The sequence below is a fragment of the Neovison vison genome, chromosome 11 (assembly GCF_020171115.1).
Source record: "Neovison vison isolate M4711 chromosome 11, ASM_NN_V1, whole genome shotgun sequence".
Taxonomy (NCBI): domain Eukaryota; kingdom Metazoa; phylum Chordata; class Mammalia; order Carnivora; family Mustelidae; genus Neogale; species Neogale vison.
The window spans coordinates 108,166,825-108,182,518 of NC_058101.1; the positions used below are offsets into that span (position 1 = coordinate 108,166,825).

Here is a 15,694-nt window from a genome sequence, read left to right on the forward strand (position 1 = left end):
GCACTCCTACTTTTAGGGACTGGGAGTTGAAGATGAGTCCTTAACAAGCTCCCATAGTCTTTGTTTTCTTACCAGCTACCCGTAGGTTTTTGTTACTTGTGCAAATGAGCAAGGCACCAAACAAAAAACATGACTGCAACTAAGTCACAGCCTTCTAAATCATGAGGCAAAGAAGGGAGGTCGTCCAGTATTTGCATATGCTGAGTTCCACAAATAACTGTGAAAACTCCAGAAAGCCCACGGCTCCTCTATTCAATCTAGACAAGACCTTGAGTAACCGCCCTTGGAAAAGCCAAGGCAGAGGAGGTCATCAGGCTCAGAAATCTATGAACCTGGGTTTTGTTTTGTTTTTTGCTTTTTAAGATTTTATTTTTAAGTAATCTCTTCACCCACCGGGGCTGGAACTCACCACCCCAAGATCATGTCATAAACCCCACTGACTCAGTCAGCCAGGCGCCCCAGGAGCCAGGGACTTCTAAACACGGGCAACTCTGCCGCAGTTCCCCTTGCAAACAACAGCCCTTCAAACGTTTTTTACCTACAAGAAAAGATCTTAAGATAACAAGCCTTGAAAAACTAATGAAATCTGTGCACCCTCCCCACATAACGTCTTCGGGCATACATCTTCCGCAGGTCTTTGAGTGCCAGACGATAGCCAAGGAACCCTCTAACCTCGGGCCGGCGTCCCCACGTCCCCAGGTGTGCGCAGGCGCAAGGAGCAGCCCGCCCAGGGGCGGGGACGGGCGGGGTGCGCCGGCGCAAAAGTCCCCCGCACCTCCCCGGAAATTTCGTGTCACCCGGCTTCGGAGGCGTCGGAAGTGCTTCCTGGAGCACTGAGGAGGTCGCAAGTCATGTGACGACGGCTTTCAAGGGAGACTGTCTTTGAAGCTGTCCCCGAGCTTACAGCTGAGAGAACACCGCAGCCCAGAAAGCCGGGTAACTTGAGCCGCTCTGCGTGGTATTGAGCCCGGGCCCCCCGGTGGCGCCGGCCGTGAGACTCAGGGGAGGGAGAGGACTTGCCTTCGGGCCTAGATCTTCGCGGGTGGAGGGTGGAGTGACTGAGATAGGGCATGACAGCTACCGCCTGGGTATTGGAGAACTCGCGCTCATTCCCGCTCCCCTAGTGCGAGTCCTAGAGCCGCGGATTCTTGCCTGGCCTTGATGAGAGCTGACCCCGCTTATTAGGTTGGAGGTGGGAAGAAGTGTCGAGGGGAGAGTCACCAGGAGTTTCTCTTCCAGGAGTGGACATTGATCCTGCGGGACAAAGGGGTTCGTCATGGCGGATGTGAGTTAACACACCCACACAAGAGGAAGGGGAGGATGGGAAGTTTAGGGGAGGCCTCCTGGGCGGGGAGAGGTAAAGCTTGCCAAGGAGAAATATGTTCCCTTTTAGACCCCCACCCCCACATAGTTTCTGTAGACTCTGGAGTGAGTGACTAAGATGAAGAGATTTGCGGAGCCCCGAGTTTCTGCGCACAGTGGGTGTGTTGATGTCTTGAGGTTGAGAGAATTGTTTTCTTCCCACTCCCTAGTCCAGCAGGCAGAAGAGAGGCTCTGAATCCCATTTGAATTTCTAAATGTTTTGCTGCTGTGAATCTACTTTTTTCCAGGAAGTGGTCATGATGTCTCTCTAGATTCACTGGAGCAAACTGAGATGATTTCTGACTGATAACCTCTTTAGCATAGCAGTAAAACCCAAATTTTAAGTTTAGGAAACTTAATTGTACTAGTTACTAGAAACAACGGGGAATTAATACTACTAATGTTTGTGTCTATATTTCACATCCTGTTTTATTACTTACATGCCGGGTACTCTTCCAAACTTGAACATAGACTCATTTAATTCTTACAACTTTTATGAAGTAGGCACTGTTACTGTCCTTGTTTTCTCGATGGGGAGGCTAAGGCATAGAAAGATCATGTAACTTGCCTCTGGTTACACAGCTGGTAAGTTGTAATGTCAAGATACCACCCCAGGCAGTCTAACTCCAGCGCTTACCCTCTTAACCACTAGGCTAAATGATCACTCAACATTAATATTGAATGTGATTTTTCTTTTTAGGCTGCAAGACTGTATGTTTGAGTATTTAGGAACTTTGTATGCCTTTATCACTCCATTTTTTAGTGTCTGTCATTATGTTCTTGAGAACGTTCTCTCCAGTCATAGTCAAACACTGTGTATCTATTGAGTAGCACCTTGCAAAGTTTGTTGTAATAAGGGCTGTGTGTGAAATAGAGATGATGAAGGTATAATTCCTCTCCATAAGGCATTTTTTTAAATATTTTATTTATTTGTCAGAGGGAGAGCTCATGCATGTGAACGTACGAGCACAAGGAGTGGCAGGCTAAGGGAGAAGCAGACTCTCCTCTGAGCAAGGAGCCTGATGTGGGACTCCATCCCAGGATCCTGGAATCATGACCTGAGCCAAGGCAGACACTTAACCAACTGACCCACCCAGGCATCCCTCCATGAGGGTTAAAAAAAAATTTTTTTTAAGTATAGTAGGCAGGTAGTCATAAATGTATATACATAATCGTGTGAAAATTCAAAAGAAAGAGGGATTACATCTCGTTTGTGTGTATCAGGAAGGCCTATTTGAAGTATTTGGTGGTTGAGATTAGCTCTAAATAATGAGTAGCACTTTTTCTTAAAGTAAGGTTGATAGAGAATCACTATTAAAATGAATAGTGTAAGCAAAGTTTGAGAGATGGGAAAGGGAAAGGTATGTGGAGTAGCTGTGAGTAGTCCACTTTTGCTGGGGTTGAGAATATGTATGAGGGAGTGATAGGAAGCGGACTGTAAAATTAGCTGTAAACCAGAGAAGCCCAAATGTTAAAAGAATTTGTAGAGAATTTATTCAACAGTGGAGAGTCATTCAGACATTGGTTCTCAACCCCAGCTGCACAGGGGATCATCTAGGGAGCACCTATAGCACAGGTAGAGAAGGAGAAAAATATGGTTATTGGCATTATGTAGAACTAACTGTATGAGATGGAAGTGGACGATCAGTTTACCAGTTGGGAGGCCAGCACAAGTCACAGATCATTTTTATTTTTATTTTTTTTTTTTTAAAGATTTTATTTATTTATTTGACAGACAGAGATCACAAGCAGGCAGAGAGGCAGGCAGGCAGAGAGAGGAGGAAGCAGGCTCCCCGCTGAGCAGAGAGCCCGATGTGGGACTCGATCCCAGGACCCTGGGATCATGACCTGAGCTGAAGGCAGCGGCTTAACCCACTGAGCCACCCAGGCACCCCACAGATCATTTTTAAAGTGAAACTAAATTGTAATGTGAGTTGAAAAGGAAAGGAAGAGGGGCGCCTGGGTGACTCAGTCAGTTAAACATCTGCCCTCAGCTCAGGTCTTCATGCTTATCCCTCTCCCTGCTGTTCCCCCTGATTGAGCTCAGTCTCTCTGTGTGAAATAAATAAATAAAATCTTTAAAATAAAAAAAGAAAGAAAAAAGGAGAGGAAGAGGTCATTTTAAAAACATTTGACTTCACAAATCATTTAAAGGTGATAAAGGTGAGGTTAGGGTTAAATGTTACTCTGTGTTTCAGACCTGAATAATGGGATTGGTAGTGGCATTAGTAGAGACAAGAAGAGATTGAGGAAATCTGGGTTCTGCATGAAACATAATGAGTTGAGTTTTAATGTGTGTGTTTAAGTTAAGAGCAGAGGTAAGGTGCTGGTCATAACATGAAATAAAGTGAACATTCAGGTCTCGAGAATAGTAGGGATTAGAGTTTCAAAACAACAGATTCCTGATTTACCTATGTAGACCTCATAATTCCTACCTGGATTGTCAGTGAAATTCCCCGGGTGAGAAAGTGTAATAAGAGGAAATAAAATAGTCTTTTTTTTTTCTTTATTCCTAATTATGTTCCATGCTTAACACTTGATACATGCTGTCATTTATCTTTAGTCATGAAAAGAAACAGAATTTCAGAGAAGTTAATTTACCCAGGATTGCTAAAAAGTAATGTGAGAAAGTTTATCTGCAGACATGGAAAGATGTTTATAATTTATTCTCAAGTGAACAGGACAATAGCAACAGGATATAAAATAGTATGCAAAATATGATCTAATTTTATAGCTAATATGTATTTGCTATGTGTTTGTCTAGATATGCTACTCAGTTTACATACATCTTCTCAATAAATGTTAACAGTCTTAAGAGATAGTTTCTGTGATTATCCCTTCTCAACAGATAATGAAACTGGGGCTTAGAGAGAAAGGTTAAATAACCTGTTTTAAGTCACATTGCTAGTATCAAAATCAAAAAGAAAAAAAAAAACAAGCAAAAAAGATTATGAATTATGATTTAAAGTACCTGAAGTGTGGGTAGAACAGTTTCTAGAGAACCAGTATAAGGCATATTGTTATAACATGACTTTTTTATATTCTCTTTCAGGACCTAAAACGATTCCTGTATAAAAAATTACCAAGGTAAAAAATTACTAATTTGTTAATATATGTCGATTTTATGTAGCATTTTGTTTCTATTTATTTTAGACTAGTAGTATGTGTATATTATATTGTTATTTAACATTTTCAAATACTTGGCACTAGACAGTACAAGAAATGTTCTTTGAATTTGTGGATAAATACTATCAGGCCTAGAGAAGTTACGTGACTTGTTGTCTGAGGTTAAATAGTTTGTGAATGCCAGAGAGCTAGAACTCCTATTTCTTGCCACTTTCAGAGTTTTTTTCAAATATACTATCATAACAGTTTACTGGGTTATATTTTGAGATAGAGCAGTTTTAGGGAGAAAAACGCTAGAGCTTGCCTTTTCTTTAGTATTACTTTTAAAAGACCTAATTGTTGAGTTTGCATAATCCAGAAATGCTAGATGTAGATAGCAGTTCATACTCAGAAAAATCACAAGGCTTTCTTTTGCCTGCCCCCAATCCATTTGATGTACTGTTATCAATTTGGCTGTGTGTGAGAACAGCAGACTTCCTTTTAGATATTTTTGTGGTTCAAAGGACTTTGTCACTTTAGTTGTATTAAAATTCACATTTAGTTTAGTGTAAAGTAATACCTTAGAGTTAAGGACATGAGAGAGAGGAAGACATCCATTTTCACATTCCAGCATAATTGAATAACCTTCGAGGTGTAATGTAGCAGAATATGTGGTGAGATCCTTTTTTTTTTTTTTTTTTTTTACTTTTTTTATTCTCCAAATGTGTGAATTTAAAAAGGTTTTGGACGTTAGTTCATTTCTGTAGGTAGTTAAAAAGAAAGAAAAAGAAAAAAAATTCTCATTTGGATTTTTGCCTGAATTGTTTGATGTGGTTTGACTATTAACTTGTGCCTTTACCCTGACTATAAGCCAGTAGAAATTAATGGTATTATCTCCTAGGTTTGATTTATGTATATTTGTCTGTATTTGGGAAAAAAATACTATTATATTCAGGAAGAAAATATTATTGAAGTGTTAAATAATTGTTACCTTTGGTTTCGTGTTAATGTAGTATTTAAATTCATTTTTACTCTCTTCTTTCTAGTGCAAACTGGAACACTGACTCTGTTCTCAACGTAATGATGAGCAGGCAGTCCTAGCTTTGCACGGTAGTTCAGGGTAGTAAAATGACTGTACATGCTGAAACTGTCCAAAGCAATTTTGGTAATCCCTGGGAAAAATGACAGTTGTTTTCTGATGTTTAGAAAATTTAGTCAAACCTTAAAACCTCTTTTGTTGGTTCTGTTTGAGGGAATGAAACAAGTGCTAAAAGCAGTATTTGTTTAATATACTGCAGTTTAAAAACAGTGGAAATACTGAGTACTAATGTTTATTTCTTCGTAGAAAACTTCTCGAGTGTAGTTTGAACAGTGCCTACTTCTTTGCATATACAGTAAAATAATATGAAAGGTATAACCTTAAGATAATGAGTAGGCATCTTTTCTGTGCCTTCAAATGAACATACTCCTTTCTAAGTTTGGATCAGCTTCCACCATTTTGTCCTTTGTACTGTCGATGTTGTGCGAAGTTTTTTGCCAGCGTCACTTCCTGTGGGCTCTCTTCATCCTTTTCATCCCAAGCACTTGCCTAATTACTGTCAGTGAACGCACTTTCACAAAGTTCCTCTGGTTGCACGTTTTGTGCACAACAGCGAAAGCGTCAACATTCTTTCAGCCGGTTATTTCTTCTCGAGGTGTTGACTTTCTGCTTGAATTTCACTTCCAGCATTGTCACTTTCCTTCCTTTGCTGTATTTCATCTTGATTAGCCAGTTCCCTATTTCAGTTCTGTTTTTCTTTTTAATGTCATATGCTTTACCATTAGAAAACAAGGAGATAACACTCTGTACTTTACCGTCCTTGCATACACTGAGGAACGGATGCTCGGTGACCAGTCACCAACACATTTTGAAAGAAGTGATGTGGCTGGTTCCTGATACAGTGCGATCTTACAAAGTTGTTCACATTAGTGAGGTTTGTACTGTATGTATTTACTCACTATACCATACTTCCTGAAATTTGAGCCTTGCTTTCAGGGGGAGTGGTGTTATTTAGTTCAACTGTGAGAACTAAAATGTGTCCATATTGGAACTGTACAAAATGAAGGCATCCTGTGTTTCTCTGTATCTGCCTTCTTGGAGGTCTGGCATATTGAAAGGATGATAAAATTGACCAGTAGAGTTGGAGGGAAATCCTGCACTGGCAACAGAATATAGGAGCAGAAGCATAGCTGATATGTGTAAAAAGAGTAATTGTTAAAGTGTCATGAAAATCTTTCTATAGTGGAAGAAAGGGCTTTCCGTGTATTTTGTTTTAGTTTGGTTCCCCCCCCCATAATGAGCAAGGCCAGTTTGATTCATATTCATTCATGACTTTTTCTTGAAAGTAGGCTTAGTGTATCCCAAAAGCTAAAGGACTGAAGAAATAATATTGAACACTTACAAAGAAAAGTAATAAAAATATACATTTTGATTTGTTGCTAGATGTATGTAAAGTGAAGGGATTTGGACGAAGGCAACTTGGCTTCAGAGCTGTGGGTTCATGCTTTTAATTGTTAGAGCTATACCTCTCAACACTGAGTCAGTAAATGGAATACGTTTTTGTCATTTTTAAATTCTCTGCTAAATACAGTTTTTGAATTTCTATTTTTAAGTCTAGTTGTGACCCAGAGTAGGCTCAGGCTTTAATAGTCACAACTTTTGTGTTTTAAAATAACCAGAAGTTTCGTTATTATATATATAAAAGGAAGTGTGATGTCTGATTACAAATACAATATTTGCTTTTTTGAAATAAAAATGTTTGTTTTATTAAGCTTAAGGCTTATGGTGACCCAGATATTTCTAAACATTTTTTTTTGTAGTACTCTTTACCTGCTTTTTAATTTGTTTATCTTTTGAGCAGGCAGTACATTCATAAAGTTTAAGATTCAGAAGGTAACTGAAGGACAATAGTGAAAAGTCTCCTATCCTGTCCCCCAGGCACACAGTTCCTTTCTCAGGGATATCTAGTACCTTCAAAGATACTTTACACACCTGCAAACAAGCATGTGTATAAACACACATAGGTCATAGTTGAGACTGTTAAAACAAAATACCATAGATTAGATTTCCTATAAATAACCAAATTTTATTTCTCATGGTTCTAGAGGCTGGAACTCCAAGATCAAGGTGCCAGCATGATTCTGAATTGCAGATTGCAGACTTCCCATATTTTCATATGGTAGAAGAAGGGCTAGCTATCTCTCTAGCCTTAAGTAAGGGCACTGTATGATATCTGAGGGCTCCACCCCCCCCATTCTGATGACCTCACAAAGACCCCGCCTCCAGACACCATCACAGTGGGATTTAGGTTTCAACATGAGTTTTGCGGGCTGACATAATCATTCAGTCCATCATAACATATACATACATGTACCTACCCTTGTTGTTATGTAAGTTTTGCTTCCTATACATACTGTTCAAAACTTGTTTTCACTTCACAATATACTTTTGAGATCAGTCCTTCCCAGTACATACAAAGAGCTATTTCTTTGTTTTTAATGGCTGCAGAGTATTCCATTGTGTATGTGTGTTATAATTTATTGGACTCGTTCTTCTTGATAGGCAGGTTTCTAGTTTTTTCCTATTTCAAGTGATGTTGCTGTTGATAACTGTACAAAGTAGTTTCTGTGTGTGCAAGTATCAGTAGGATATACTTTTATATAACCTAGTTTTTAATTAAGAAGAATTTGTTTTATAAATTAATTTTACAAGAGCACATTTTAATGTATAGATAATTCCAGGATTGAATGATAATAAAAAATAATACCAGTAAATGTTTATACAGGTTATTTCATCATTTTTACTTTTAACGTGAGGTTCATAAATGGTAGTGTTCATAACATTTTCTCAAAAAAAAAATTTTTTTAAGAATTTTTATTTGTTTGTTTGATAGACAGAGACCACAAGTAGGCAGAGAGGCAGGCAAAGAGACAGGGGAAGCAGGCTCCCCGCTGAGCAGAGAGCCCGATGTGGGCTCGATCCCAGGACCCTGGGACAATGACCTGAGCTGAAGGCAAAGGCTTTAACCCACTGAGCCACCCAGGCGCCCCCATTTTCTCAAAATTTAATAACACTTCTCTTAAAAGTTTCTCTTAAAAGACTTAAAAGTTGGCGATTCATAGACCTGTACCCCTGGGAATAAAAATACATTATATGTTTATAAAAAATTTTTTTAAATTTAATAAAAGGGAAAAAATAAATAAATAAAAGTAAAAGTAAAATTGCAGTCTCAAAAAAAAAAGTTTTTGCCACTGAGATCTTTAAAATTTAATTTCAGTGTAGAATATGACTATTCCTTATTTCTAACTTAAAACATTAAGGTTAACACAATAAGGAATGGATAATCTGAGTTAGAGTAGGAACGTAGAACATATTTCTGAGTAGCAATCTTGGATATTATAAGATCATGGATCTGAAAGTTTGAGAATGTTTTCCCATTCTAATTTTTAGCACTTTAGTTTTGTAGCTCTAGAAATTCTCTTATGAGTTAATACTTAAACTGCACTAATAAATCCAGTGTGTGCAGATGACACTCTGATGCTAAGTACTAATAATATTTTTGAATTTTAACTATGTACCAGCCTCTACATTATTATTTTATTAAATTTTATAATAATTACATAAATACAGTTATTCCCATTTTCATATTGTTAATGGAGGCTTACAGAGTTTTCATAATTGGCCCAGGGTAGTGTAAGTAGTACGCTAGGCTGGACTAGATGGTTATAGTCTTGACCATTCCGCTCGCTGCTTCTTATGTAGGCATAGCTGAAGAGATTGCTACATGACCTTCATTCTTTCCATTCTGTTCCTTCAGCCTAGATCAGTCTTTCTGCCCCTCTTCTCTTGACCAGTGCTATAACATCTCAGCTTAGCTGTCACTGTCTCAGGAAAGCCTTCCCTGACCCACTTGTGTAGATCAACCACCTTTTTATAGGTTCTCATAACCCACAGTTATCTTGATGGCACTTAATATCATTGTCACTGTAGCTGCTGCTGATAACCTGTCACACTTGCATAAATAAAGGAAAGATAATTAACAATTATAATGGAGAATTATGCATGTTTTAGATCTTTATCAATAGCATAAGTTTGTGCAGATTATAAGCATGACAGTAATACGCATGTTTATTCAATTTCTAGAAGTTTTGGCAGACATCTAGGAACTTTTGAGGTCAGTAACTGAGTTGACATAGTTTTTCAGAAATGTACATGAAAATCCCCAGAATGACTTTGAGGTACATATTTTGAGAAAATGAAATGCTTCATAAGATTTTAATTTCTTTTTTTTCTTCTAGTGTTGAAGGGCTCCATGCTATCGTTGTGTCAGACAGAGACGGAGTCCCCGTTATTAAAGGTAAAACTGTGCCTGCCTGCCATTGTCGTGTTTGCTTTTGAATAAAAACATATTTAGGTCTGAGTGGTGCAGAAGGCAAGCATGTAAAAGCTGTTTCAATAAATCTAGGAGATGGTCTTAGTTTGGGGGGAGATGTTTTCTTTTGTATGTGGAAGGCTTCGTTGGAGCTTATAACTTAGTACGTGTTGAATGATTGTGTCACCGTTGAGAGTTTAAGCAGGGATTTATCACACGCCCAGTTTTTCATGAAAGACATTAGTGGCGTAATGTCAAGAGTAAATGTCAGTGCTGGGACTGGGACTGTATGTAGCTACATATATTGTACACACAGACTTCCCCTGACATCTGTTTTTTAATTAATACTGCTGGTGGTTTGGAGATAAACTTTCATACATCTGAATTAACATATTGATTGTTTTGCTGAATCTTTATTGATTTTCTCCTTCTTTACTGGAAATAAGATTTTTTTTAAACTTTTAACTTCACAATTACTTCAGTTAACCAGACTCTAACAAGACTTTCTTACCTAAAGAAGAGCTTGTTAACCTAAAAAAAGAAAAAAAAATTTTTTTGTGTGATTTTCAGGAGGTCTTTTTTGGGTTTTTTTTAGATTTTAGTTAGTTATTTGAGAGAGTGTGTATGTGTTTGTGCATGTGCTTAGGCAAGCAGGGGGAGCGGGACAAGCAGACTCTGGCTAGAGCTGGAGCACAGATCCCAATGTGGGGCTCTATCCCTGGGCCCTGAGGTTATGACGTGAGCTGAAATCAAGAGTTGGTCGCTTAGTCGACTGAGCTACCCAGGCGCCCCTGAGCTTTAGTCTTTAAGTATATATGATGTCACTGAGTGACCATGTATTAAGACCATTTTTAATACTTGTGTCTTAAGCCATTATCACATGAATGTTCATAGTTCTATAGGGATGCTATAATAGCTTTATCAAAGAAAGATGAAATGATTTCTTTACATTTTGTTTACAGTTTTCCACCCGAGGTTATCATATATGTCAGATAACTTTAGACCTTAGAATTAAAAGGAAGTTTAGAAATCACCTAATTTAGTTCTTTCATTTTGTAAACAGAGATGGTCAAGTGCAAAGAGTGCATTGTTAGTACAAAGTTGCACATGAGTCAGTGACAAGATAATAATAGAATTCATATAATATATTATGTATATTATAAATATATATTATAGTATAACAAATATATTAGAAACAAAATACTAAACTATAATTATAATAGAACTTCTTATCTTCTGATGTGTAGTTCAGTGTGCATTCTAACCCACCATAAAACATAGATGGCTGTGGGCAAGTAAGTCACCTGCCTTTTTGCCTTTACTCAGTTCTGAACAAAATTAAAATAATCGGCAGCTCTAATTTTCTTTCTTGGGAGCTCTGTGTTAAAGCTCTTGGTACAACTAACTCCATTTAGGCCTTTTAATCAGTGAAAGAAACTTAAAACAGATGGCCACCTCCAAATTTATTAATACCTATAAGTAATGCTGCTATAGGTTTTATGAGAGAAAAATTTTCTGGAAGCTTTTTTCATTATTCTAGCTTGGCTCTCGGTTAGCCAGAATATTCAGTTTATTAAACATACTGATTAATTTGTGTTTTAAAGTAGATATTAAGAAAATTAAACATTTAGTATTCTTTTAAAAAAAAATTGTGAGAACCAGTATTTCTTTCCTTAGTTATGATCACTCAATTTCTGGTGAAGCAGTATTTCTCACCTAAATTGATGAGACCCAGTTAGTGATATGATTTTTAGTATAGTGAAGCATAATAGCCCTTCTCTCAATATTTTCACTGATTTATGTTTAAAAAAAAAAAAGTGCAGTAAACTTCTCTCTGTCATATCCACTGCGTGATTTTTTTTTTTCAATCATTTGTATTTCCAGTGGCCAATGATAATGCCCCAGAGCATGCTTTGAGACCTGGTTTCTTATCTACTTTTGCCCTTGCAACAGACCAAGGGAGCAAACTTGGACTTTCAAAAAATAAAAGTATCATCTGTTACTATAACACCTACCAGGTAGGTTCATAATTATAGAGCAGTTTGCTGTTTTCAACTGTTGTTATGCCTTCTATACAAAATAGCTTGTGTTTTTATTCTAAATTTTAGTTTTGAAGCGCGGATGACATTTTAAAATTTTAGCCTTCAAATTGGTTGTGTTGAATTGTAATAATTGTCTTCACATTTTATACCAGGAATTAATTAATGTGGAAAAGTAGTCAAAAGATTTTATTAATAAAATATGTTATTCTAAAAAGGGAAGTCAGGTCACTATTACCTCCAGTAGATGGTGCCCTTAGCTTAACAAATGTGATTTCTCAAATAACACACTTTTTTTGTTATGACAAATAAAAAATTTTCCCTTGACAGTTATGATAAGTTATTGAAATTTGTTACTGCTGCTAATTCCTTCATTTGGTTTGGAAGATATATTTTCAGTGAGGTTATCATGAAGGAATTTCATTGCTACATACCTCTTTTTCCCCAGCTGCATTTTCTTATTTAGAATAAATTAATTGCTTCTGCTTTAGAGCAGTATTTCCTAGAGTTTGATTCATGTACTGCTGATGTTACACGTTATATTTCTATTTTAAAACTTCATATTGTCATGTGTATTGGACAGAAGATAATCAACCATTTTGACCTTCAATTTCATCAATAAGGATTAGTTTGAAGCTAAGTTTTTTTAAACGATAGTTCATTTGAAGGTAACTTAAATTTAAATTAATAGTGGTACACAGGAGGCAGGGAAATCATTAAGGTATAAATACTTGAATGAGAAATACTGACTTCAGCCATTTAATTATCAAGTGTTTGTGGAGCCCCTGCCGTGTAATAATTGACACACCACTGGTCTTTGGGAGGTAAAGAGGTGAAGGTAGCATAGTCCCACCTTTAGATCTCTCCAGGCTGAGTAATCATAATGGCTCTAAGAGATACTCAGTAAATCTGTTGAATGGAAATACTTGTTTTCAGCTCTTTCATATTATGTAATGGGGTAGGTAGTATCTTACACATTGGCCATTTAAATAAAAGCTTTGAAAGATTAAGGTATTTCATTTGAGTAACATTTATTTAGATCTTAACTTTCTTTTTAGGTGGTTCAATTCAATCGTTTACCTTTGGTGGTGAGTTTCATAGCCAGCAGCAATGCCAATACAGGTGTGTTTTAACTACCTTAAATACAGCTTTTAATTTCTTATAACACCATATCTGAACAGTCTAATATGATCAGAATAGTAGATTTAGAGTCAAAAAAGCTGAATTCATGACCTACCTCCACCATCTATTCCTTGGTCTCCAGAAAAGTTTAACTTCTGTGACTTCTGTTTTCCCTGGCTATATAATGGAGCTAATATCTGCTTTCTCTGTCTCATGGGGTTATTTTCTAGTTCAAATGAGACATCGTATGGGTAGGTGATCCTTGAAGATAGAAAGGGAAATTAAATTAAATCTTCACCCCTTGAATGCTACAGCTTGCTCACATTAAAACAGCTTAAGAAAACACAAAAAGAGTAGAGTAGATAACCACACACATAAAATGGTCAAGGATGAGTTCAATTCTATGTAGACCCATCTATTAGTTGGTAAAATCTTGAATGATAGTGGGCAACATTAATATGATTGAGAATTCTAAGAGCATGACTAGGATGAACTTAAACATGTGTTCTTCCTGAGGTTCGAAGAATTTGAGATCAAACACCAGGAAGCTGTACTTTCTATGGCAGATCATAAGATCCCATTATATTCAATAGCCCTCACTGGATATTTATTTTTAAAATAATGACTGTATTCTATAATTAACATGCTCCCTTTTGGATAAAGTGGGGTTTTTTTTGTTTGTTTGTTTTTAAGTATTGTCTTCTTTAGATTTGGCTGCCATTTAGAACTATTATGCGTTCATTTTCTGTTTTGTTTTGTTTTGTTTTCTTTCCAAGTTGTTTGACCAAATCACCAAATCTCTTTCCAGCTATGTCACTGAAACATGTTCTTTAGATTCCTCATCTTTAAAGTGAGGGGTTTAGATTTGATGATCTAGAAGGTCTCTTCCATTTCTAAAATGTTTTGAAGTTGTAAAATGCTCTGTGTGAAAACACTTTGTTAATTATGTAGGACAGTAGTGGTGTTGACATTTAAAATATACTGAACTTTAATTGTGATGTCACCATCGTGTACTAAATCATCACTTGTTACAAATTTTGATAATATAATAGAATTATATTTTAGTATCTAGAATAATTTTCAGAATTTTTAAAGCAAGATCTTTGAGCATTAAACAGCGTCTAAGATATATAAGATACATAGTTTTTCACTCTGGTAAACTAAGGAGAAGCTAGATATGCTCATTTTTAGACTACTTTGTCTCCCAGATTCAGCACTGAATTTTAAACCTGGAAGTTTATATTTTATGCTCCTACCATTCATCTTTAAAATTATTTTTTTCATTTGAAAGACCTCTTTATACTTTAACTTTACCAAATTTATAAAATAAACATAATATTTCTTTGTTCAAGGTTGATGCAGGTGTCTTCCTCTGTTTTGATAAAGTCCATTAAAATTTGTTCAGGAAAAAGGGTACCTTTTTAAGTAAAAATCTTGTATCATTTCTGAATGAGTACAGATTTTGAAACAGTGGAGTATAAATTAAAGTTTTCCTTTCAAAACTAAGAAAATTACAGTGCATACAATTCATTTTATACCTTTTAATGCATATAAATATTTTTCATTTATTTACTTTAATAATAGATGAAGAAAGTAAACTTCATAATGAAAAGGGTGTTTGATTAGTTAGAATTACAGTATTTTGCTTTATGGGGAGTAAACTAGATCCTGTTTGCTTTTTAGTAACTAAATTTTAACAGGAGGAAACCTAAGTCAAAAAAAACATTCTTAGGAACATTTCTGTGATGTTCTAATTTTCTTAATCTCTGTTTTAGGACTCATTGTCAGCCTAGAAAAGGAACTTGCTCCGTTATTTGAAGAATTGAGACAAGTTGTTGAAGTTTCTTAATCTGGCAGTGGTTTTGATGTACACTTTATTTTCATTATGACCGACAAAATATCAATCCAGCAATCTTTAGACCACAACAGTCCTTGTATCCGTGTACTTAAGAAAGGGTCCCTTTTCCCACCTGACACTAAAGAAAGAGCCCATAGAAACAATTTATGGACAGACTGATTGTTATCTTTTCTTGTGTAGGGTCTTTTCTTGATGTAGTGAGATCTGGGGTTACCACAGAGATGGTTCAGTACATCACAGCTCCCATGGAGTTAATCCAGTCACAAATATGCATGAGATTCTATGCAGTGGGTCAGAATCAAAATGGTACTTTGATCCACTTGAGCCATGAAGTGCTCCCTATTATATAGTATGCCCAGGCCTGCAGAATGAGGCAGACCCTTTTTATTGTGAATAATAATGAGGACATATTTTTCTTTATATTGTTTTATTTCTTTGCATTGAGTGTGAGGAAGATAAAATGGCTTAGTAAAAGTAATAAAATCAGTACAATCACTAACTTTTCTATGTATATATTATTTTACAATATAGATGAATATTACTAATTGATTTGATTCTTCTCAGAGGGTGCTGTGCTGCTCTTTAATTAAATTGAAAATGATAGCTAATGTGTTTTTTTTCCTCCACTCTGCTTTCTATAACCAGTCAGTGTTTTAATGGTTGTGTGTTCTTTATAAAATTTAGAAGTGATTCGTAATTGAATTCTGCTGCCAGAATTGGTATTTATGTAAACATGGTAGTAAAGCCATTTTTTTTTCCATACATAAGTATAAATAAAATAGTATTTTTTAAGTATA

At 36.3% G+C, this 15,694-nt stretch overlaps 1 protein-coding gene across 1 annotated transcript; it reads left to right on the top strand.

The window, feature by feature from the left end:
- Window positions 1-796: 796 nt before the first annotated feature.
- Window positions 797-15,396, top strand: LAMTOR3 (late endosomal/lysosomal adaptor, MAPK and MTOR activator 3). Its single transcript, XM_044224419.1, has 7 exons — window positions 797-936; window positions 1,240-1,285; window positions 4,415-4,449; window positions 9,805-9,863; window positions 11,763-11,896; window positions 12,976-13,039; window positions 14,815-15,396. Exons 2-7 carry the CDS (start codon window positions 1,277-1,279, stop codon window positions 14,886-14,888), a joined length of 375 nt encoding a protein of 124 aa, XP_044080354.1. The 5' UTR covers window positions 797-936; window positions 1,240-1,276; the 3' UTR covers window positions 14,889-15,396.
- The last annotated feature ends 298 nt before the right edge of the window (window positions 15,397-15,694 follow it).

Coding starts and splice junctions, on each gene's coding strand:
- LAMTOR3 (XM_044224419.1), top strand. Junction 4,450..9,804: donor CTGTATAAAAAATTACCAAG/GTAAAAAATTAC, acceptor TTTTTCTTCTAG/TGTTGAAGGGCTCCATGCTA. Junction 9,864..11,762: donor CGGAGTCCCCGTTATTAAAG/GTAAAACTGTGC, acceptor TTGTATTTCCAG/TGGCCAATGATAATGCCCCA.